The 22,917-nt window shown below is 40.8% G+C and overlaps 1 protein-coding gene across 1 annotated transcript in view; it reads right to left on the reverse strand.

Moving 5' to 3' along the window:
- Nucleotides 1-2,881: 2,881 nt before the first annotated feature.
- SERINC5 (serine incorporator 5) overlaps nucleotides 2,882-22,917 on the reverse strand; it is a 22,237-nt gene continuing 2,201 nt past the window's right edge. Inside the window, exons 2-12 of the mRNA XM_053447992.1 lie at nucleotides 14,202-14,369; nucleotides 11,860-12,038; nucleotides 11,481-11,563; nucleotides 11,035-11,128; nucleotides 10,616-10,827; nucleotides 6,775-6,870; nucleotides 5,318-5,444; nucleotides 5,149-5,215; nucleotides 4,690-4,729; nucleotides 4,311-4,458; nucleotides 2,882-4,160 (exon numbers count right to left, since the gene is read on the reverse strand). Of these exons, the coding sequence (XP_053303967.1) occupies nucleotides 4,010-4,160; nucleotides 4,311-4,458; nucleotides 4,690-4,729; nucleotides 5,149-5,215; nucleotides 5,318-5,444; nucleotides 6,775-6,870; nucleotides 10,616-10,827; nucleotides 11,035-11,128; nucleotides 11,481-11,563; nucleotides 11,860-12,038; nucleotides 14,202-14,369 (1,365 nt within the window). The 3' untranslated portion in view covers nucleotides 2,882-4,009. The remainder of the gene's footprint in view (nucleotides 4,161-4,310; nucleotides 4,459-4,689; nucleotides 4,730-5,148; nucleotides 5,216-5,317; nucleotides 5,445-6,774; nucleotides 6,871-10,615; nucleotides 10,828-11,034; nucleotides 11,129-11,480; nucleotides 11,564-11,859; nucleotides 12,039-14,201; nucleotides 14,370-22,917) is intronic.

A 22,917-nucleotide genomic window follows, 5' to 3' on the forward strand; every position in this document is an offset into this window, starting at 1 on the left:
AAGACATGTGGAACATGTAAAACTACTGCTTTAGTTAATAAAGCCCCTTGTTATGAAGAAGCTAATATAGCTGATAGATTATGGAATTTTGCACATGATCGCACGGGCAATCCAATTGCCCCAATGATGCCCCTAATGCAGCAGAAAAGCTCTCCATGCAAGTTCCCAGGTGCTGTCATTATCATGAAGACATATAGTTCAACTGAACATGGTGATGGGAGCATTCACGGGACAAGGGGTTATTAATTTATATAGCACCATTATATTCCACTGCCATACAGAATGAAACCACAAAACCATTATATTCTAAGCAAAACTTTATTACAACGTTAAAAGGATATAAAAACAACATTTTGATCCCAAAAAAAACAGTTGAGTATCAAAAAACAAGTATGTAGGCGCATCGAAATTTAACGATCCACATAAATTATATACGAACATCGAATCCAACGCTAACATTTATACACTGATCAGGTTGTAGGTATATCATTCCCATCCTCTGGCCTTTAATGTAGACAGGCTGAGGTTCACATAATTTCATTCACATAGTTTAATTTCATTCAGAAAAAGGCAATTTTCCTGAGGGTATTTGAGATAATGGAAAGGTGCCACAGACCGAGACGATAAAATCCACCAAGATTTCAAACTATTTTGTTAAAACCCTCAAACTGATGGTTGGTAACCAGCGTCTCTCCTTCTTGATCAGGAGATGGAGAAACAGCAGTTATCAGCGACAAGCAGGAGGTTGAGGGCAAATGATATATTATATTTTATATATATATAATCGATGACTAAAGCCAGCGATAAAAACTACTAACTTCACATATATACAGAAAAAAAAGCAAAAACGTCAATACATTTTCAGCAGTTGCATATAATGGAGCTCCTTATTGCTAGCTGTACACATTTTAATAATGACTACTTTTTAGTACTCGATGTCTACCAAGAGCTTAGTAAATGAATACTGTAACTTATTGCAGGGGCCGTATGAAAAACATGCCGAGGATTAGTTTAGACGAAAGCTACGATACAAATGCCAAGGCCGGCATTAAACGTATAGATATTAAATATACCGGAACCAAGAGATATTTTTGTTACCACCATCCTGTACCACCGGTTGCGCACAGGAATTAAAATCTATTAATATATTTAAATGAAAGCTGTTGCCATGTGAACGTATTGTCACCATGCTCTATGAATGGTTGAGCTGGCCCTGCGTAATGCATATTTTATGGGTGCAGGAGACACTTGCTTGGCTTTATATTATTATCTATAGAGAAATGTATTTTTTGCTTTATAAAAACAAACCCCAGTATCAGTTTGTAAAGAGCACCGGGTGATCGGACTGAACAGGTCCTAAGCCTGACCCAGAGGGGGCGTCCCAGACACCCCAAAAAAATAACAGCAGATCCCGGAGCTCCACTGCTGAAGGGCGAGCAGCGCCAGCTAAGGCTGCTATAGAGGATCTATCAAATATTATTAAAGGAAACGGTAATGACTTCTGGGAATTACAGAACCGGGTAACATGGCTCGAAAAATGCAAATATTGAACTGTAGGATATTATATTACTTTTTAAACTATATATATAGTCATTTTACAAAACAGCCACACAGTAAAGCAGCAGTTCACCGTCTTTGCGTTTACATGATTAATATGTATACTCTATGGCTATTATATATATCCCAATTTTTATTTATATTAATGTATAATAGAACCTTTCCATAAAGATTTTGTTTTACGTTATACACTTTTAGTCATAGTAATATATATCCCATATAATATTCTGCCATATATTGAATTTTGCTCGACTGATTTTTAATTCTATTGTGATCTTGTTAAAAAACAAAGATATCGGAATAGTGCAATGCCTTCACGGATCAGAATTTTCAACATTTTATTCACATTCTGTCTTATTCCTTCTAATGCAAGCCCTCTTCTCCTTCTGTACCAGTACGTAATGATGTGTTTCCATGTTATAGGTCATTTTGCATTCTTCCTTATTGTAATAACACTAAGGAATCTACTGGCACTCCACATATTAAATGTAATGGAACATCAGCAAGGCACGGCAAAAAGCAAGAGCTGAATGTGTTAGCCAATGTCAGTAGTTTGCACTCATGCCCAAATATGTCCATATGACATCACAACAATACTTTGGGGGGGTGTAGTATTACAAACCAAATTAAGGTGGAGTGTCAGCAGAAAGTGTTGGGAACTAAATTAATGGGGGGGTTCTCACTCGCATTAGACCTCCATTTGGCATTCACATGTCATACATGTGACTGTAAAGTAAACTTCTCATAAAAAGAAAAGACATGACAAAAGCTCTTTATATGTCAACTCTATACATGGTGCTCAACATCAAATTCTAAAGTAGAACTGAGAGGGCTGTGGTTACGCCTGGATGAGACTCGCCCATATAAATATAAAATTCCGGTGAAAAGGCCTATAGGGCCATGGAGTCTAAAAATTATGGAGAACCAAATTCTTCATACTGGGGCAACCAATGAAGGACCTCACTCCCTGAAGCCCTACTTACCAGTCTATCCCGAGTTTCCCTTATAAATAAAAGTCTGACTTCTGAAGAGTTCCAGCAGATTAAAGAATATAAAACATGTAGAAAAACGTATTGAGCAATGGAAATCGTAATGAATGCCCGTAAAAATGGCTTATTATTTATACATGTCCACATGGCCTACTCCCTAAAGCCAAACATGTGAAAACTGATCGTATCACAAAAAAAAAATCTTTAAAATGTTTGGTTATAAACAAATTACATAAGTAATAGCTAAACAGGAAAAAAACAAAAAACAAAATGGACCCGCCGTGTATGTTTTTAGTAACAGTTACGATTTTTGGTTATTGCTGGCAGAACACCGACGAAAACCCCTAGCAGAAGAGGCCTGTTACTGTGCTTTTATACCAACGTCTCTGGAAGCGGACACGGCATCTATCCAAGACGATAGCTAAGCTTGCATTAGCGCTTTTAACCCATGTCTAAATGGTTTTTATGTCAGTTAATATGTAAGCGATAACGGCACACATGCAAATGCGGAGATATTGAGACATTAATGACACTGATTCTACAATAAAACATGCGCTACTATTCGTTGTTATGGAGGAATTAGCAATTCTTCTTTGTCTTTACGTTCCTAAATTATTACAGGAACAGAGTGAGAAGGAAGACCAGGACTGTAACAGTCTTCGCGCTTTTAATAACATAAGCATTTTTTGTTTAAGTTTTTCATTCCCAGAGCGTCAAGTTAGGCATTAATGAATGACACAGATATTTCAAAAGAGCGAGGATTTTCCCCCCGGACATTGTGCGCCATTAGAGTCATTTGTTCCACGAGAGGCACACTTTATGGAGCAGCTTCCATTCTCCTACCTTGGCTGATCGTTAGTAAATTGGCCACAGTAATTCAAATAAAGAATAAAGCTGCATCTCCAGCCAATTCTTCGAGTTGAAACTCAATATTTTCAGCATTCAGTAGGAGACGGGTAAAAAGAAGGCAGTTTGGAAAATGGGTTCAAGTGAGGCTGAACGTGTTAAGATGAAAATGTTCTCTTTTAAAGGGTACATAGTAGTGTATTTGGGTTCCTGTAATATATTGTCCCGCAGCTGGAAATTTAACAAAAAGAAAAAAAACGATAGCCCTTTGCGTTAGTAGTGTACAGCACCACAGTGGGAAATCTGGGGGGGGGGGGGCGTTTAGAAATTAGATTTCTTTGTGTCTGAGATTCATAAGAAAAATTTAAAAAGGAATTAGAAATGCCATAGTCCATGGTCCCTGAAAACATGAACAAATTGGCTTGGGTTCCCAGTGAGTCAGTTCTTGGTCCTAAAAACGCACATCGGTGATTGAACAATGATGTGTCCAGCACAATATGGCTTTTAAAAAGTACGATGATTTCCAACACAAAAGAAGAACGCTATTGTCCTAAATAATTACCGCAAAGAGTCCTTCTGCCGAACCCACATGTAACAATGAACGGAGAGTGGAAAGTCTATACTACGTATCCTTTACGGTGACCGCAGCATACAGGAGCAAGCAGGGTCCACAGGTAAACCAAAATGCACACCCAGCACGAGGCCATCTTAATCCAGAAAGGAGACCAGCTTCCCGAGAACAACTTCTCGATTTCTGCGTCGTCGTAACTGAGAAAAGAACAAAGAGAAAGTCATTAAATAACAGCGTGTATCTAATCAATGCCTGTTTCAGGCACTTTTAGATTAAACGATACTCATTTTTGTTCAGTTCTAGCCAATAACATGTTATATATTATATATTTTTTTTATTCTACTTACTGGAACCAGTTGGTAACAGTCATCATCATGTAAAAGGTTCCAAGGAAAAACACTAAGTGGAAATAACAGTAGCTGTATACGGTGCTGCTTTCCTCATCATAGGTGACTTGCTGCCCTCCTCTTCTTTCTACATGGTCATCTATGCCACCTGTAAAAAGAAAAAAAAAGTTATTAAAAATAACAAAAATCATGGAAAGTCCTTGAGTATCAAGGAAGAAATGCCATAAACATCCAAGGCATTCCAAGCACGGCCCCATTGTAAGTTACCGGTTACCCTGTGTACCATTAGGCATGCACTTCAAAAATACTGCAGCTCGAGTCACGTTATTTCCCCAAACCTTGTTATTTAGCGACAGAGCTGTAGCTGTAAATATATTACCTTCTCCGCTGGATACAAAGCAAAAACAGCAACGTGCCACCTGCAAGAACAGCAAGACTTAAATCAACTACGTGAGGTTTACCATTTGGCCAAAGATATGACAAATGAGTTTGGTATAATGATCCCTCGGTCTTAAACCATATATCCTCAGAACAGCTGAAACAGTTCAAAAACAAAAGGCTTAACTAAACTGTAAAAGTGGAGCTTTAAAAACATGAGTTGTGCTAAATGCAGTTAAGGTGATATGTATGTGATATACAATGAATCTATCTTGTAGAAGGTAAGGAACTGAATGGGAAATGAACACTTAACAGGACTGGGGCAAAAATCCAGCCCTAGAGTTTAAAGCCCAAAGGCCCAAACTTGCTAGATAATGGATACAAGTGGCCACGCTCTACCCTACACCCAGCCCGTATACTCAGCAGCCGGTCACACGCTACTGCATTCATCTAAACTTACCTCTGTCTCTGGAGGGGTGTATCTCCCTCTAAGAGCGTCAGAACTGGAACGCGTGGTTGATGTGAGACTATAAAAGAGAACCGTTTTTACAATATATTTACTTAAGCCAAAATATTGTCTATGACGTTCTACCTCCAGCACAAAAAAAAAATATCTATATTATTCTTACCATGAATACAAAATACAGGCAAACAGAAGGAGAGCACCCAATATGGAGACCAGTCTGCTGTCCTGGTTAATTCCTTTACTGAAGCTGGGAACACAAATTGTGACATTCTTTCCCGTTTCATCCAGCACTTAATAAAAAAACAAAGAAAAACAGTTGGAAAAGAGGACATGTCACACAGATACGTCACACGGCGTTTAAGCAAAACACTTTGTATCAGCAGCTAAGCCACGGATTATAGAAGAACTAGAATGCGATAGAGACCAACATAGCCAGGAGGACACTTATAATGCTATTACACGTGACGCTTCCAACACTATACTTTTTTCATGGCTGTGTAGCAAACTCAATTAACTTTAGCAGATTTGTCCCAGATCGCAAACCAGACCAAAAAGGGATACCCATTAGACAAGGTCCTCAAGTGTGATCTAGTTTGAGTGTCCCTGCAGTATTTTATTTAGAACGAATGTACACAGGTGGAACGGCCTCCCATCGGAAGCGATGGTGAATAATACATTAAGGGGATTTACACACGCACAGGATAGGCATAGAGGAGGACTGATTAAGGATCTTATAGCAGGAAAACAGCTAGACTAGATATGTTTGAATGGTTCTTATCTACCGACAATGTTTTTACGTATAACACAAGTTTATGCACACTACTATTATTTTTATTATGTTTTATATAGCACCATCATATTCCATAGTGCTGTACCATGCTACATACATGAGATCAGTCTCAGACTGCTGTATAATGCAGGGTAAGCCCCTAAACATTGCATTAGGTGTAATAAAAGCTGTATAGCATCTGCTTCCAGCAACAGCTTTACTTGAAAGATTTTATTTGGAAACCGCTTAGGGACTGAGGAAGCTTAAAACTTGATTACCTAAACCAAATATTTAATAAAATATTGTATCTACGCATATGCTTTTATCTTTGGGATCGGTAACTTAATGTTTATCAGTGATGACGCTTGTGGTTTGTAATTTGGATTTACTGAAGTGTATGTTTATAGTATTCATATAATTGCTGTTTTCCATCGTGGATTCCCTGTTCAATTACATAATTACAGAGCTGGGTGCAGTCACCAAATATTGCCGTTTTCTGGGTATTTAGCGAATAGTCGTAGGAGCAGTAGAAATGCAGTAAAATAAAATAATGAAAACCGTTGAGGATGTTTTCCTTTACGTGCTTAATTTTAAATTGAAATATATATATATTTTTTTTTAATTTAGAGAATTAAATCATGATTTTTCACCCCCCAAGCATTTGCTTCTCCATTACAACGATGATTGTGAGTCACTGTTTCATTTTTATGCTATTTATTTACATGTAATCTGCCTGTAGGAAATTGTCTCTTTTTGGAGGCATTATCCTTGGTGCGAGCTCACTGTATCGCTGAGTGAGCATTAGTTGAGTGATTCATAGCATACTCAAGTATACAGGAGGAAACACATACTTGTTTCTGCTGGCTTGCTGGACAAGGATGAGAAGGTGAGATACATGACGTAACAGCTGATAACTGCAGACTGCAACAAGTCTGACGTGGGCTGACCTTCAAAACACAAATTAAGGACATTTAGAAAAATTGAAACTTTATAAAGGCATCTGTTCTAAAAAGAAACGTGTATATTTTTTCTATGAACCCCTATCAGATGCAGCTAAGAGCTGTGCGCTCGATGAACAATACATGTCTAAAACATATTGCGTATACATTTTACCCCAACCATCATATTCTGCAAGATATGTAAACAACAGTATAAAAATGATAACGAATCAGAAATTCTATAAAATACGTGGATAGGATCTGTGAACCGTACAGAGCTGGTGGATACACAGTGTGCAATGCTGAACGCTATATGTCTGTCGCGATGTACTCTATATTGTCTCCATATACTATCGACACGAGCAGGAGGCACATTCTAACCCAAATTACTATAAGGCGTCAATGTTATCTGGCAGCTGATGCTGTATGAAATAAAATATTTGGGTAGCGTCAGAACTTGGTTGGAACAAAAGCTGAGCTTGTAACTACCCGACAGGACCCACTAGCTTGAAACACTCTCCAACACATTGGAACGTGGATCGATGGTCCTGTCGTAAATCCCGATCTCCGCACCGAAGAACAAACATAACTTCAAACTTACTATTGTAGCAAAGAATTCCTTCACTAGGAGACTAGCTTTGTCCCTTGACAAAGAATGTTTTAAGTAGGGACTTCTTAAATAAAGATGACCTGGCATTAACACCATCAACAGGCTACAGCTATAGCAACACAAAGTTGTTTTCACAAATGTCTACAGGCATATACACTCGGACAAGGGCAAACGTCCCCGGTCTGCTCAAATTAAGCCTATGTGTTCTTGCCACCCAATATCACTTTATTAGTCTGCAAGCCGCACATTGTCTTATTGTTAAAAAGGTTGGTATACTTTTAAGGTGTTCATTTCTTTCCCAATAAGCGGGCCATACCACTTTAAAAACAACAATATCAAATATAGAGCCTATGCTGCTCCAAAATCGGGCCTGGGTAATGAAAAGCATCTGCAATCCCCGGCTGGACAGTGTTTACATAAACCAATAACTTCCTTACTGTATTTCATGTAAAATAACATGATTTAGATTAGGCGTATACAATGATTGAGAAGCCAAAGAAAGGAAGCTAAACCCAACAAAGGGTTATTTTCCCCTGTCAGAGGTCTTCAAGTAAATTATCTTTCAAGAGAATCGCACATTCTTTTTTGTACTTTCTGTTCAATTTTGTAAATTCCAAAAGTTTGTACATATAAGCAGTTTCAATAATAAATAGGTTAATATAGTTCAATTTTATAAACTCAAACACCTTTCCTGGGACAAACATATAGTGTGACAAATGTGTAAATCATTTCAACCAAATACTTTTCTAACGGCTACAAAGTGACTCAAGTGATGGCTAACCCCCCACCCCCAATAAAAATTATCATCTTAAAAATGTCCATTTAGAAGAAAACACTTTTTCCACCTTTGGTGTGGCCATCTTTTGGGGAATTGAAACAATAAATTGCAGAAATTCCAGACATTTCAACTACAGGTTGGAAAAGGTGAGGAAATGTAGAAGAAACCTCATTTGTTCCACAGGCGGAAAAACATTTTCAGTGTTTTAATTTTTAATGGCGCTATTCTTAATCCTTTCATTAAAGTGAAATTAGGAAATGCTATTAGTACAGGAGGAACATCAGGAAATGAGTGTTTTGCGGACTTCAGTCTAGACCAGTGATGGGCAACCTTTTTGGCGTGGTGTGTCAAAAATCGGCAAAAAATCGAGCATAACTCGCGTGGTGTGTCACTTCGACAAAAAAACATAATTTTGCGCAATTTATAGTTTAAACTACAAAAATGTATAATTGCAATATATAATTGTATTTAATAAACCAAAAACAAATTATTTAACATACCTGCTTAGTAACTACTTACCTTTCAGGAGTCCTGCGGTGGGGGTGCAAGGCCTCTGTCTCCCAGCTCTGCCACTGTATGGAACAGTATAGAGCAGTGATGGGCAACCTTTTTGGCGTGGTGTGTCAAAAATCGGCAAAAAATCGAGCATAACTCGCGTGGTGTGTCACTTCGACAAAAAAACATAATTTTGCGCAATTTATAGTTTAAACTACAAAAATGTATAATTGCAATATATAATTGTATTTAATAAACCAAAAACAAATTATTTAACATACCTGCTTAGTAACTACTTACCTTTCAGGAGTCCTGCGGTGGGGGTGCAAGGCCTCTGTCTCCCAGCTCTGCCACTGTATGGAACAGTATAGAGTGATGGGAGTTATGATGTACTTTAGAGCATAATTATATAATGGAAAATACATTGGAAATGGTACAGCATAACACCCATCACTCTCACACAGTTACCAATCCACACGCATACCAATCCACACGCATACCAATCCACACATATACCAATCCACACACATATACCAATCCACACATATACACCAATCCACACATATATACCAATCCACAAACACATACCAATCCACACACATACACACCAATCCACACATATATACCAATCCACACGCATACCAATCCACAAACACATACCAATCCACACATATATACCAATCCACACGTATATACTAATCCACACACATCCACCAATCCACACACATCCACCAATCCACACATACACCAATCCACACATACCAATCCACACACACATACCAATCCACACACACACATACCAATCCACACACACACATACCAATCCACACACACACATACCAATCCACACACACATACCAATCCACACACATACACCAATCCACATGCATACACCAATCCCCACACACATACACCAATCCACACATATACCAATCCACACACATACCAATCCACACACACAAACCAATCCACACACATACACCAATCCCCACACATACACCAATCCACACACATACACCAATCCCCACACATACACCAATCCCCACACATACACCAATCCCCACACATACACCAATCCCCACACATACACCAATCCCCACACATACACCAATCCCCACACATACACCAATCCCCACACACATACCAATCCACTCTCACTGTATGCTTTCTTACCTTTCCTCTTTTCTCCTTACAGCTCCTTTTCCTGCTCTTCGCTCCTCTTCTTCTTCAGTTCTTCTTCCGAGGGCACGGGGTTCAGAGGGCACGGACAGCGGTGGGCGCGGCTTCAGTGTTGTGCGCCGGGATCTAACAACAAACCCCGGCGCACAACAGCTGTTGCCGCGCGGATCGCAAGGGAGCGGTATCGGAGGTCTTTAACAGACCTCCGGCTCCCTTGAGTGATTTTAAGCCGGGTTCAAGGGAGATCCTTGAACCGGCTTAAAATCACTCAAGGGAGCCGGTGGTCTGTTAAAGACCTCCGATACCGCTCCCTTGCGAGCCTGCTCCTCCACCGCCCCGCCCCCCCGCTAGTTACGCTAACGCACGTCCCGCCCCCCCTTTTGGGGGGGGGTGACACGCGCAGGATTTCCTGCGATTCATCCTCGGCTCCTGCACGGCCGCCGAGGATGAAAGAATCTGTGCTGGAGGAACGGGTCCTCCAGCGCAGATTCTTTCATCCTCGGCGGCCGTGCAGGAGCCGAGGATGAATCGCAGGAAATCCTGCGCGTGTCACCCCAAATGGCTACGCGTGTCACCACTGACACGCGTGTCATAGGTTCGCCATCACTGGTCTAGACCATCGTCTAGAGAAAAGGTTCTAGATGGCATCATATTCTAGAAGGAAACGGACAGTTTGTCTAAATCATACTCACGTTTTGTAACACAAGGGGAAATGGCTACCAGTGTCACAAGTAGGCACAGGCCTCCATTGACACCCAGCAAGATTTTGTTGAGGGTGCAGGCCTCGGGGTGCGTGTAGAAGAAGGCCAACAAGGCCAGGGCTCCCACCGCTACGGAGTACAGCACGAGTGTGACCAGCGCCAACGCTGCACTCCATAATCTGTTATGAGCTGTCCCAGAAGTCCTGTTTAGAACAAATATAGTTACTATTAAATACAGATAATTATTTGTTTGATCTAAAAGAAAAAAAGAAAGAAACTATATATATATATATATATATATATATATATATATATATACATACATACACACACACACACACACCATGAGATTTTACATAAAAGACATTTAAACAAAGAGAAATGTGCTTTTATATATTCAATAAACATACCAATTTTTGTTCCATTTGTGTGCAAACTCCACCAACAGCGTGAGTTGAATGAGCAAGAAAAAGAAGCCAAAAAATGCACCCACATAACGCAACACTGGAAAATAAAATGGATGCGTTACAAAGCAACACAAAACATGACATGGGTATGGAAACATTGCAATAATAATTACACTCGACTTGATTTAATGGCAGGAACAACCCCAATCCGCCATAAACCTCAGTATCCCAGGGTGAGCCGGGTATAGATATCAAGTTGATACCCAATAATTCTGCTCGGTGAACAACACTTGATGTAATTCCTCATAAATATAAATAAAAATCCCGTCATCTTTTCCAAGACTAGGTATATTTATTTTTTCCCCACAGAGACATATTTTTAAGCAAGAATCTCTTTCTCTGTGAAATTTAACACAGCAACCATTTTTTAACGTGATAATATGCCGTACCATTAAGAAACGTGTCCTGATCAGGAATGAAGAAGGCGCCTGAGCACATGGCGATTAGGATCACAAATTTTATAAACCAGAACCTAAAAGAATAAATGCAAACATATTAGAGATCTGTATAACGAAGTATAAAACGCAGCTGGTATCTTCTCCAAGCCACTAAGCAGGTTTAGAATTAAGTAAGCCTTTAATTTTATAAAAGGGATGCACGATGTTCTAAAAGACATTTGGCAATTATCAATGAATCAACTAAATAAACATTAATCCACTTTAAAGCATTGTCTTGCAAATTAATATACGACCCATCATTCCGTTTGTGATGGGGGGGTCCCAGCTTACTGCTTATTTGACGTAGACCCTTGGAAAATGATTGACTTACCCATTGTGGATAGAGGCCCTGCAGCCCCGACTGTTTTTAATGTTTATTGTTAGGAAAAAGAGGAGTAAAAAGAAGCTGGCCATCCCAAAGCAGACTTTATAGACCGCAGAGTATCCCACCAGCTTCTCACACGCCTCCCCAGCCTGGATGTGTTCACAGATATCTTTGAAGTATGGAATCTGGTAACAGAAGATAACAAGTCAGGGAAAGGACTGTTACAGAAAAATAAAGGGAGACATAAATCAAACGTCTAATAAATCATCAATGATCACGTAATCTAGGTTAATGGTCCTTCAAAACTGTTGAAATTAGGAAGTCTACAAAACGTGAACATTTAGCAGTAACTGGTTTTTACAGCCCATTATATGTAGTTAAACTGGTGAAATAAAAAATATGGAGAGAATGTCCTGGTTCGTGCGGAGTAATTATAAAGAAGGCACTTTGTGGCTCAAAATGGAGAATCACAGGGATTGACCTTGTGTCAAAAGGAGATCAACAAATAGGGTTAAAGTGGCTTTGTTAGGGACAATGGGGTCTATTCATCACACAGGGCCAACTCCTTCTGCAGGAGACGCACACTGGGGCTTTCCCCTTCATATTGCTTAAATATATCGAGGAGCTGACATTTTCCTGAACACTCCTTTATTAAACGGACCTCAAAGTGTGCAAGATCCCTTCTCATCCAGAAGAATGTCCAGCTAATGAAAACTCATCTGCAGGGGATCCAGCTCATCTTCTGGAGCAATGGAAACAGGAAATTCTTGCCACAAACTATCCCAATATTATAAATTATCAGCAGCTCAGAAGCAATTAGCACGTTTGTGGCCATTCCACTTTAAGTAATCTAAACGTAGTGTGGAAGGTGGGGTTTTTGGAAGAGTTCCTAAAAAACAATCTTTGAAGCTGAAGCCGTCCACCATCTAATTCTTTATCAGCTTCGTACAATTTGGAAGAAGGCTAATTTTGTAAAAATACCTTTATTGGCCGACATATAGTAGATTGCAAGATTTCAACACCATCTAGGTGTCTTCAGGCATATTCAGAGCCATAGAGAGTGTCAAAAGCTTGTAATCCATTAAACATAATTCAGCCAAAAAAGGTATCATCTTTACCAAACACGGTACAACGCTATACCTAATAAAGTTTGGATACTGAAAGACCGACCAAAATTGTCATGGGGCGTTACATATAAAGAACAATATTTGTGAAAAGTAGTAAGCGGTGCCTGTAGCACAGCTATAATTTACACCGGGGAAGCAGTTGTAAGTGGACCCCGTGTAAGGGACCCAGCTACCCTGGACCCCTGGGTATGTTCCTGAGCATCTGGTCATGTTTGCCTTGTTTGCTTCAATATGAGGCACCAACACTGGCAGCAACAACCCTGCGATATAACAACATCACATCAACGCCGTTCAGCCAGACAAAGCTAAGAGCCTCGGATGGTCCAGGAGAGAAAAGACTGCAATTTCATTCAATTAAGCCGACAAACTGTAGCTTTTATTGTTTGGGGTCATTTGAGGATAAACCGCTCTATTATTACATCCGCATCTGTGTTTCCTTGTGACGGTGTAAGAGGAGACACTCAGAGCTGCGGCTGAAGGAAATGTTATTATTATCATCACTTAGAGATGAAATCCAAAAATACTGGCCAGAGCTGCGCAGCCTGCAACCTTCAATGATGGACTATAATGCTCATCACTCTCAGCCAATCCCATTACTGGAGGACAGTACCACAGAGATGGTGCAAAATCTATTAGCCATACATCTCTACACTGATGTGCCGTCATAATCTATAGAAAATAGTTAAATCGCTATACCCAGGCAGCAAAGCAATATGTCACAGCACATGCTATATTATTATTAGTGTATTTAAAGCAGATACATAAACACTATACAATGGGCAGTAGTAGCAGACACTTTGCCATATAATGGGGAGAAATAATTATAATCCTGCGGACATTAAATGAAGAGTCATTTTCCCATGCTTACACAAGTAGATTGGGTTCCCAACACACATATATATATATATATATTGCTTATTTCACTTTGTAAACACAATTTCGGCATTTCTAGTAAATTTATACAAGCAACGTAGGTAAGCGACACTCAGCACGACTTCCATCATATAAATTCCATAAGCTTTGCTGTGATGATGATCTTCTTTGCACCAGGTGCTTTTTCATAAGCTTATAAATAAGCGAAACGCGTCAAGCGCATCTAGCTCTATGCCTTTTCTTATGATCTCCATATGTACAGCCGCTATATGAAACAATAACACACCTAAAACAAAAATTATCACAACAAAGTTTCCAGCAGATGCGGTTAAGTGTTGGGGAACTCACGTGATTCTTCATTAATTCTGCAACGGTCGGAGACATCATGGTGCCGCAGACAACAGTCACCAAAATGAAGTACAGGGCGTACATAATCCGAGTGCCCGTCGACTGCTTGATACCCGGGCAGCAGGTGCAGCATAACCCACACGCCGCCGTCCCACAGCAACAGGCCAACTGCAAGACAAACAGAAGACGGGGTTACACGGACAGGCAGCGCAAGCAGACATATACACCCTGTCCCCCCGGCAAATAGGAATCGGACGGACGCAGATAACATTTCTGCTGTAACACCTCAAAAACCTTGGTCTAGTCTTTTGTTCACAATATCCTTACCCCCAACACACGCATGCTTAAAGGAACCCACCGCTCCTAAATGTATCTAAAAATATCTATTGGATTCAGGAGAAAAAAGGAAGAATATGGAATATGGGAGAAAATTGGAGTTTTCAAATAAGAAAAACAGCAGCACAGACCGGCATGCATAAAAATCCATCAAGATCCGTGCAAACCCCCCCCCCCAAAAAAAAACTATACCTGGGAACAAAAAAAACACGGCTTGTATACAAAGACTTACTGGAATTTGGTTGTAAGGTAAGCACCGGCACGGAAACCCAAGAGTTATATGAATCTGTATTGACAGTATGACGATGTCAGTGAAAGATCATAACTGCAGGTAGAAATATCTAATGTTTTCCTAAACCCTGCCCAAATATTTGAACCAGCTTGGAAAGTTAAAGGCTTGTCTCAAAGGACCAGTCCATTCCTTAAAGCCACAGAGACGATGGTGTTTCATGGTTTACAATTCAAGGAGTTCCCATAAGCAGCAGGAATGTATGTGCTTTTTTTAGTTTGAGCCTTTATTATAACCCTGTGTGAAAACAGACTGTCATCTTGTCAAAAGCCTTTAAAATGATTCCTGTAAGCCAATTGATCGATCATAATCTTGGATCTACAAAAGGAAAAATAAGGTCCAAATCCAATATGGAGGCCAACAAGCTGGGGACTTGGCTTTAGTGGAGAAGGTAAAAGTCAGGAGTGACTGCTGAATATCGGATATGATGAGCGCCCATGGATGGCTCTTATTGTACTAATAAACACATATCTAAAACAAAGGTTGGCAAAGAAATAACAATGACGGCGAGAAGCTTGCGAGTCACCTTCTTATCCTGCGTCACTAACCTACCAAACCACTTATTAACTATCCCTCCTCCATATGACCCAAGTCCCTCTGTCCCCATTCCCTCCCTTCATGTCTCTTCTTGGAAATGTTTGTTGGGTAAGAGTGTATCACGGTGTTCCCACCTAGAGCACACGGGAGAGAAAATCACAGAGCTACACCCGCACTGGCATTCATTCATATATATATATGACACGGTGTATGTGCTGTTTGGTCGAGGACCGGCCTTATAACCAATTGAGAACTTTTTGTTATTTTCTAAACTATCTATAAGTTAAATCGCACCCCCAGCGTCAGTGTGCCCCTTCTTCCCTTTTTAAATTCTGGTATGACCAAGTTTAAGAGATCTGTGGGTTTACTGTGCAACATTCTATAATCTACAAAGAGAAGAATAATGAAGAAGCCTACTTACAGGAACACATAACTTTAATGCTGTGGCCCACTTGCAAAAGATATGGGGGGTCCTGCAGAATTCTCCCATGCATTTGCCCCATCCCCCACCCTTCATTTTCCAGTCGAACACATCACCTCCAGTGCGGGCTAACACAACACAGAGTGTTTAGAAACCATGCGCAGAAAGGGCTTCCACTGATTTGTCAGTCTAAGGAGGATGGCAACTGCAGCTTGAGTTCTGCATCAGGTAAATTGTATTTGTTTTTTTTCTTGTCTCTGAAGAATACATATTAAAGTGATTGCGGAGTGCTTTAATATTCATTCTTCTTCAGGAGGGCTGTCGGGAAGTGAGAGAGCGTTCAGGGTTTAACGTGATCAGCGCTCCTGGAGGAAAGTGGTATTTACTACTATTTGTAAATAAAGTGAAATATAAAATATCCTGACTGATTCATTAATTGATGACGGAGCTTTCATTAAGTCTTCAAAAAGCTGCCCCAGAGTCACCAAAACTGCCATTTACACAAAACCTCCTCCTTCACGAGACACGGGGCCAGCAGCACCCTGGGCAACAAGACAGAGGCCTCAGCGATACCATTGTGTGCCAAGTAACTGGAAACTGTATGATGAAGCAATAGATTCAACCCCAGGGTCAAAGGACCGGCATACATTTCAGCTGAAATCCATTTCCCAGACTCCGACAGAGCGGCTTTGTCCCGGAAAACAATGAATTATTCTACAGTCAAGTATTAACACCCACACGTTAACACTAACGCTGCCCGAAGGCTCGCACAGTCACACACACAAGACAGCAACAAGCCATACATGAGGACGGGACCGGCAGTGATGACGTGGCCCTGGCACTTTTAGGCCAGTGGCCGTCTAATGTGACATTTGGACATGCGCAGCCGCACGCTATGTTTTTCTGTTCACACAGTGGTTCCCCATCTGACGATCAAGAGGCAGACCGGATCAGCATGTGTGGCATTATTGCATTTGCCTGTATTATCGCATTTTTCCGCGTGCCAGACCGTCCGGTTACAGATATGGGGTTATTACTATTATAGTATATTTATATAGCGCTTCTTGTAGTCCATACATTCAAAGGTCCAACAAAACTAGGACAGGCAAACCCATGCGTCAGGTAACGAGGGTCCTGCTCGTGAGCTTACAATCTACCGCTCATTACTAATGTGATTGCCGTTAAAACCAGAGAGCGGGGGCACTGAACGACGTCTAAGCCAAGATAAGAGTGCAGCGTCTGCGGATATAAAGACCGGCGGCGTGCAGCTCTGAACAGGCAGCGATGTGGAGGAATGCTGGGAAAGGAACATTCTTAGGAACTAAATAAACAGTGTTTATCGGATTGGAATATTAACAAAATAACAATTAAAAAAAGAAAAGGGCAAAGGCAGGGTCCGTCCTCTACTTCTGTTCCAGAATGTCTTCTGTTTCTACCCGTTATTAGTGCTATGGAGTGCATTCTATAAATAAAATGTAATTCTAATAAGTATTATAATAAAGGCTGGTGCACTGAAATCTATTAATATCTGCTGAAGAATTTCCTATACATTTAGGGTGTAAACTAGTGAACAAACATGCAAACATTTTTCTGTCAATGAGGAGCCCGTTTTCATTTCCCGGATGTTTGTTAATTTGACCAAATTGCGGTTACAAAATTTTCCGTTCATTTTTTTCTTTTCCAGGAACCCAATTTGTAGAACGCTTTGATCTGATATTTACGAAGCCAGCAGATTCTCTGATTTTATAATTGGCAGCCCCCATTGCGGCATAAGATTGAGATGGGTGGCAGCCTGTGGCAGAGCCAGTATTACCTACCCAATCTTCTGCCCTGAATCTCTCATCCTTGGCAGCCTGAACTAATCAATAGACATAACTCATGGGGAGGAACCACGAATCAAAAATGAGCCAAGATAACCTTTCCTCGTGTTATACACAAGGTTTTTTCTTCCTTTAACATGTTAACACCATCGCATGGGTGCATTTGGTGCATAAAACTAAAATCTAAGAATTGGGGAAAGTGAAGGACATACACTTCAATGCACAGGACAGCAGAGCGTCCCCCTAAGCACATGCATGGAAAGCACTCAGCCAAGTGGAGGAGGTGTGGAGCTGCAGCTTCTACCTAAGGAAACGTATTTCTGTTACCTTTGGAAGAACACATATTAATGAACCCATTACTTTAACATGCGCTGTTCTTTGGCGAGGCTGTGGGAGGACAAGCATTATCTAATCAAGTTCCTGTCCCGACGTTCTCTCACTTCTCCTTGCCGATCCTTACAAAGGCTGCATCATACAGAAACAGAGAAACCCATGGCAAATAAAATACTCTCTTCCCCATGGTACCTCCAACACAAAAATCTGTTAACCGCTACAGTACAGCACAGCTTTATACATCTATAAATAATAAAATAATAATAATAATAATAATAATATGTCAGCCGTATAGTCTGTAGAATTTAGAAGCCTGCTGATCTTTATCACAATAGGTTTTGAAGCCCGCATGCAGTTGGTAAGACGGGTACGCGGAGACTAGTGCAGCGCGTCAGGCGCACTCAGCACTTTATTACCTTAACGCTGCATTACAGTATACTATCTACTATGCCGCTGGAGGCAGGAACAGCCATTAAATATTCCTTAAGTGTGTAAGGGCCGCCTTAAACTTAACAGCAACAAGAATAAAAGTCACAATGGCTGATGAGAACACCATCTGGATAACAGCTGTTGGCTCCAAGGACGATGTCCGTGAGTGTGAGCCGGACCACAAACTTCTCTCGCGTTCACAGACTGCGGCTACCGCACACATCCTGGTGAACACTTCACTAAACACATGTGTATACACCATGAGCGCGCATGCAGATAACACAAACAACAGATAACAGTCAAAACACTAATGTAATTATAATAATTTACAGGTATATATATATATATATACACACACACGCATACAAAATGTTGATAGTTTTCACAATAAAATCTAACAATTGAATGATTTGTGCTCTGGATTCTGGCATTTTGGGATTTATATGACTGTAAGCTCTTGAGTGCAGGACCCTCCACACCTTCTGTGTGTGTGATTCTATAGATCAACCACCATCTCAGTTACCTCGCTTCGGCCTGTGAGGACATAGGCGGGTAAGTCGAAGGCCAATTCGTTTAAAAAAAAAAATATATTTATATCCTTTTTTATATCACTTCAAATTGTGTGTACCCACGGCATTAAAAAACTATTTCACATATCACATGGCTGATTGCGACCACCAACACCTGCGCAGCAGACACCTGGGTACAGAGAGATACTCGTACAGTTACACGGTGCTTAACGCGTCAAACATAAAGAACCTTCCCTACAGATGCTTCCTGTTTGTGCTTTTGGTTTTATGCAGCAAAGGAAAAAATAGCCGCCTCCACGTTCTTATTCCTCCCCGCCGGACCCTGCAGGTTATCTGTAATATTCTCAGCACTGGACACGGTCCTGGAACACAACCCGTCAGCAGCCGTAGCAGACTTGGTGAACTATCAGCAATCTGTGAAGTTTATTGGGTTTTATGTTATGTCTCTTATTCCTCTTCTAGAGTTTTCTCAGACAGCATTGTTTCCAACTGCCCTATTTTTCCCTGGACAGTCCCGATTCTTGGACACCTGAAGTGTTGGGTATGTAATGGCGAAAGATTTCCCATAATGCAGACCGGCCTTGTGGCAAGACGGACATTGAGACTAGCGGTAGCCCCAACCACGACTGCATGCACTGAGAAGAGTGGTCGCCCATTCCTTCCCACGCTCTGCCTATAAATTATATAATCATCAGTATAACGCCTTTCCCTCCACGCCGAGTCTCACGCAATAGTAACCAACGACAAATGTAATTCCCCGGTGCATGGAAAACCCCAGCTTCTATTCACAAGAACACTGAAGAAGCCTCAAGTAAAAAAAAAAAAAATGAACAAAGCGAACCAAGAGAACCTTGAAGGACCTGTCCCCAGTCTGTCTGGACCATTTTTTTGCTTTACTTTAACCGTTTTTCTTGCATATTTTTACATTGTGGCTGAAGCTTTATAATAAGTTTGACATTCACCTAGATGCAGAACTCCAGTAGTCTCTGCGTTTCAGGACACCTTCTGTCTCGTTCCCTCTACCTGCTAATAGATCGTAGGGTTATAAAGGCGGCTGCCCCCCATCTCCTTCTGCACCAGCCGTTCTCAATGCGAGTCCATGTCCTTTTCTCTTTTATTTGTTAATTTTCACCGTCTATAAATAAATCTGTAATCTGGGTGTCTAGGGGGTGTCTGGTATATGTTCCATATAATGTATATAGTTGCGAGTACACTTTGTATACTATCTGCATATCAGGACATTCATCATTGTGAGGTCTTCTGAGCTTTGGAAGAATGGCGTGGAATTTATTGGATTACATCCAGATTGTGTTATAACAGAATACACCGTGTATCTACAGCCGTGTAACGACAAATTGTGCAGCCACACAGCAGCCAGAACACAAAGCTGGACAGGAAGCTGACTCAGGGGAGTTGGAGTAAAGGCTGTATTGAGGGTCATTATATATACGGGAAGAGAAGATACGAGCAGCCAATACATCTAAAGAAGCCTCGGCAGCTTGTTTGAGTTCGAAGCATCGCAGACCCGGAGAATACTTCTCTACAGACAGACACGGCCTGGGGCCGCACACAATTATCTTACATGAGTCAACGTCTTTTGATCTTATTTTTCCGGATTGGGAATATCCTGTTGATTGACCGAGCTACAGACACAGCGAACTGATTCCCTTAATGGGCCGCTCGCATTTACTGCCCGACACATTAAAGAACATCTGATTACATTTATCAAAGATCAAGAAAAGTCATGGGAAACTACCCGATCGGTGACAAAAAAAATGCTGTGAGGATTGTTATATATATATATTTTTATCTATGTAACCTTGTATCTATATTGTGTCGTTTTATTATTCATTGCTCAGTTTTTATGTTACCCAGCTTTATATATTCCAATTGTCCTGAATTATCTTCCCAACTTGTAACACCCTTCCTGGACAGCAGCGAGCCTCTGGCTCTAGAGAACGCTCACCCCCCTGCCATTCCTCTGTTACGTTACCGCCAGGAACGGCCAAAGGAAGAGAAACTAGTTAAAATACGCGAAAACAGCAGCGGTATATTTTAAAGAGAAAAGGAACGAGTATGCTGCTTTTGGCTAGAAATAAAATCTGACAGATCCAAGAACAGGTTCCTTGGAGTTGGTGTTGCTTAGGTAAACATGTTTTTTTTTTTTTCTCTCCAGCAAGAAGTACTGTTGATGCATGGAACGGCTTCCAGCGGACGTGGTAATCCGTAAATATTATAAAAACAGGTTTGAATTAGTTAAATGTATCGACTCCAAGATATCACTGTATCTTATGAATGGCCTGCTCACTTTGGTCGGCCATCTCTAATGCACAGCGATGTTGGTAAGGGTCAAGTCCCATGAAAAAAATTAAAGAGCATAAAGTAGATCAGCATTGAAAAAAAAACTTGGTTTTATTTCATTTTGTTCCAATAAACTTCTTTTATCTGCAGATATCTATTAATTTAGTTGGCCCCTGAAAACCCAACTCCTTAATGACTTTACTTTATTTAAAAATCTTACACCACTTTGCACGCAGTAAAATACATTTAAACCAAAACAAGGGACCAGAGGGCCCGTCTAATGAAGGTGATCACAGCTGAAAGAAGTATCCGCTAAGTGCAGAGGATTCAACAAGGCAATGAAACAGAGGGCGGCTGCGTTTACATAAATTACCAATGAGATAATAGTTATTACATATTACACAAACCAGAACTTATTCAAACAACGACGTGAAGCCAACCCACGAAACATCTCGCTGCCCTACACGGAAAACACTCCGCACGGTCGCTGTCTCAAAATTTGTGTGTGTGTGTGTGTGGGGGGGTGTCTCTAACCCTCAAAATACTCAATTAGAAAATAAAGCCATGTAATATCTATGTTCACATACAGAAAAACATAAATACTGCCAAGTAAGTTTGATGAACGCACACTAACTTAGCCCCAACGGCCTTCTCTGGGTTTTATGAGCCACTCACTATTTGTAACCTGTCCCTAGAACTTCTGCGACAGAAGAAAAGTCCCGGACATTTCTTAAAAGGAAGGAGATACAGGAATAGACCCGGCTCAGCTCTCTGCCAAGATCTTACGTTATCTGGGTGGCTCTCTTTCTGTTGTGGGTCTGGCGCCAAGACTCCATACCTGGAACCACACAGCCGACGCTCGGAACGTTTTACAGACAGCATCAAACATATATGGGATAGTTTTTAGATGACTAAATAAAAGATGATCAAATAAATAACACAAAGTGCACTCCTTTTCTGCCTGCCCTCTCCGCGCTCCCTAATTTTATACAGATCTTATTTTTAAATGTTTGAAACATCAATCTTTAAAGTGATTACTATATATATATATATCGTAAAGTGCTAAAAAATCTTGTTATAAATAACGTGTCACCGTTTACCGTGCGGCTGCGCACTCTTTGGAACATTATGAGATCATAAAGTCGGTAATAACAGCGAAGGCACGTTACATTTTAAGCAGTACTTAGAAGATTGTGGAACATTTAAGAGCCAGGTGCTTGGCAGCCAACCAGAACCTCGCAGGATCCCCGTATGCGGCTTATTCACTAAAGGGGGAGCTGGCCGCTGCAGCTCCATCTCAATGAGCAAAAATTAAGACGTGGTGGACTTTTTATCGCAAGCACTCTTTGTGGCTTGTGGCTAGTTTCTTAAACGCTTTACTGCCCTTTAAATTCAGCGGAAGTATAACGGGGTGGCTGCGAGCGCACAGACACGGAAGCCCACCAGCACTGTAAAGGCACCCATTACACACTAGCAGAACCTCTACTACAAGCCACGGCTCGCAGTCCATCTTTTTCATACAGTTCCTTATTACACCAAATAGGACTAGAATGGTAAATGAATCCCTGTTCCTGGCACGATTTCCCCAGCCATCCTATCTGCCAAACACGGGTAAAGCCTCTGAAAATCATACAGAAGATGCCACCGGCTGTAATTCATTACCTTGTCTACTACAAACCAATATCGGCCCGCCGACCTCACCGCACAACAAATCATCACT

The sequence above is a fragment of the Spea bombifrons genome, chromosome 1 (assembly GCF_027358695.1).
Source record: "Spea bombifrons isolate aSpeBom1 chromosome 1, aSpeBom1.2.pri, whole genome shotgun sequence".
Classification (NCBI taxonomy): domain Eukaryota; kingdom Metazoa; phylum Chordata; class Amphibia; order Anura; family Pelobatidae; genus Spea; species Spea bombifrons.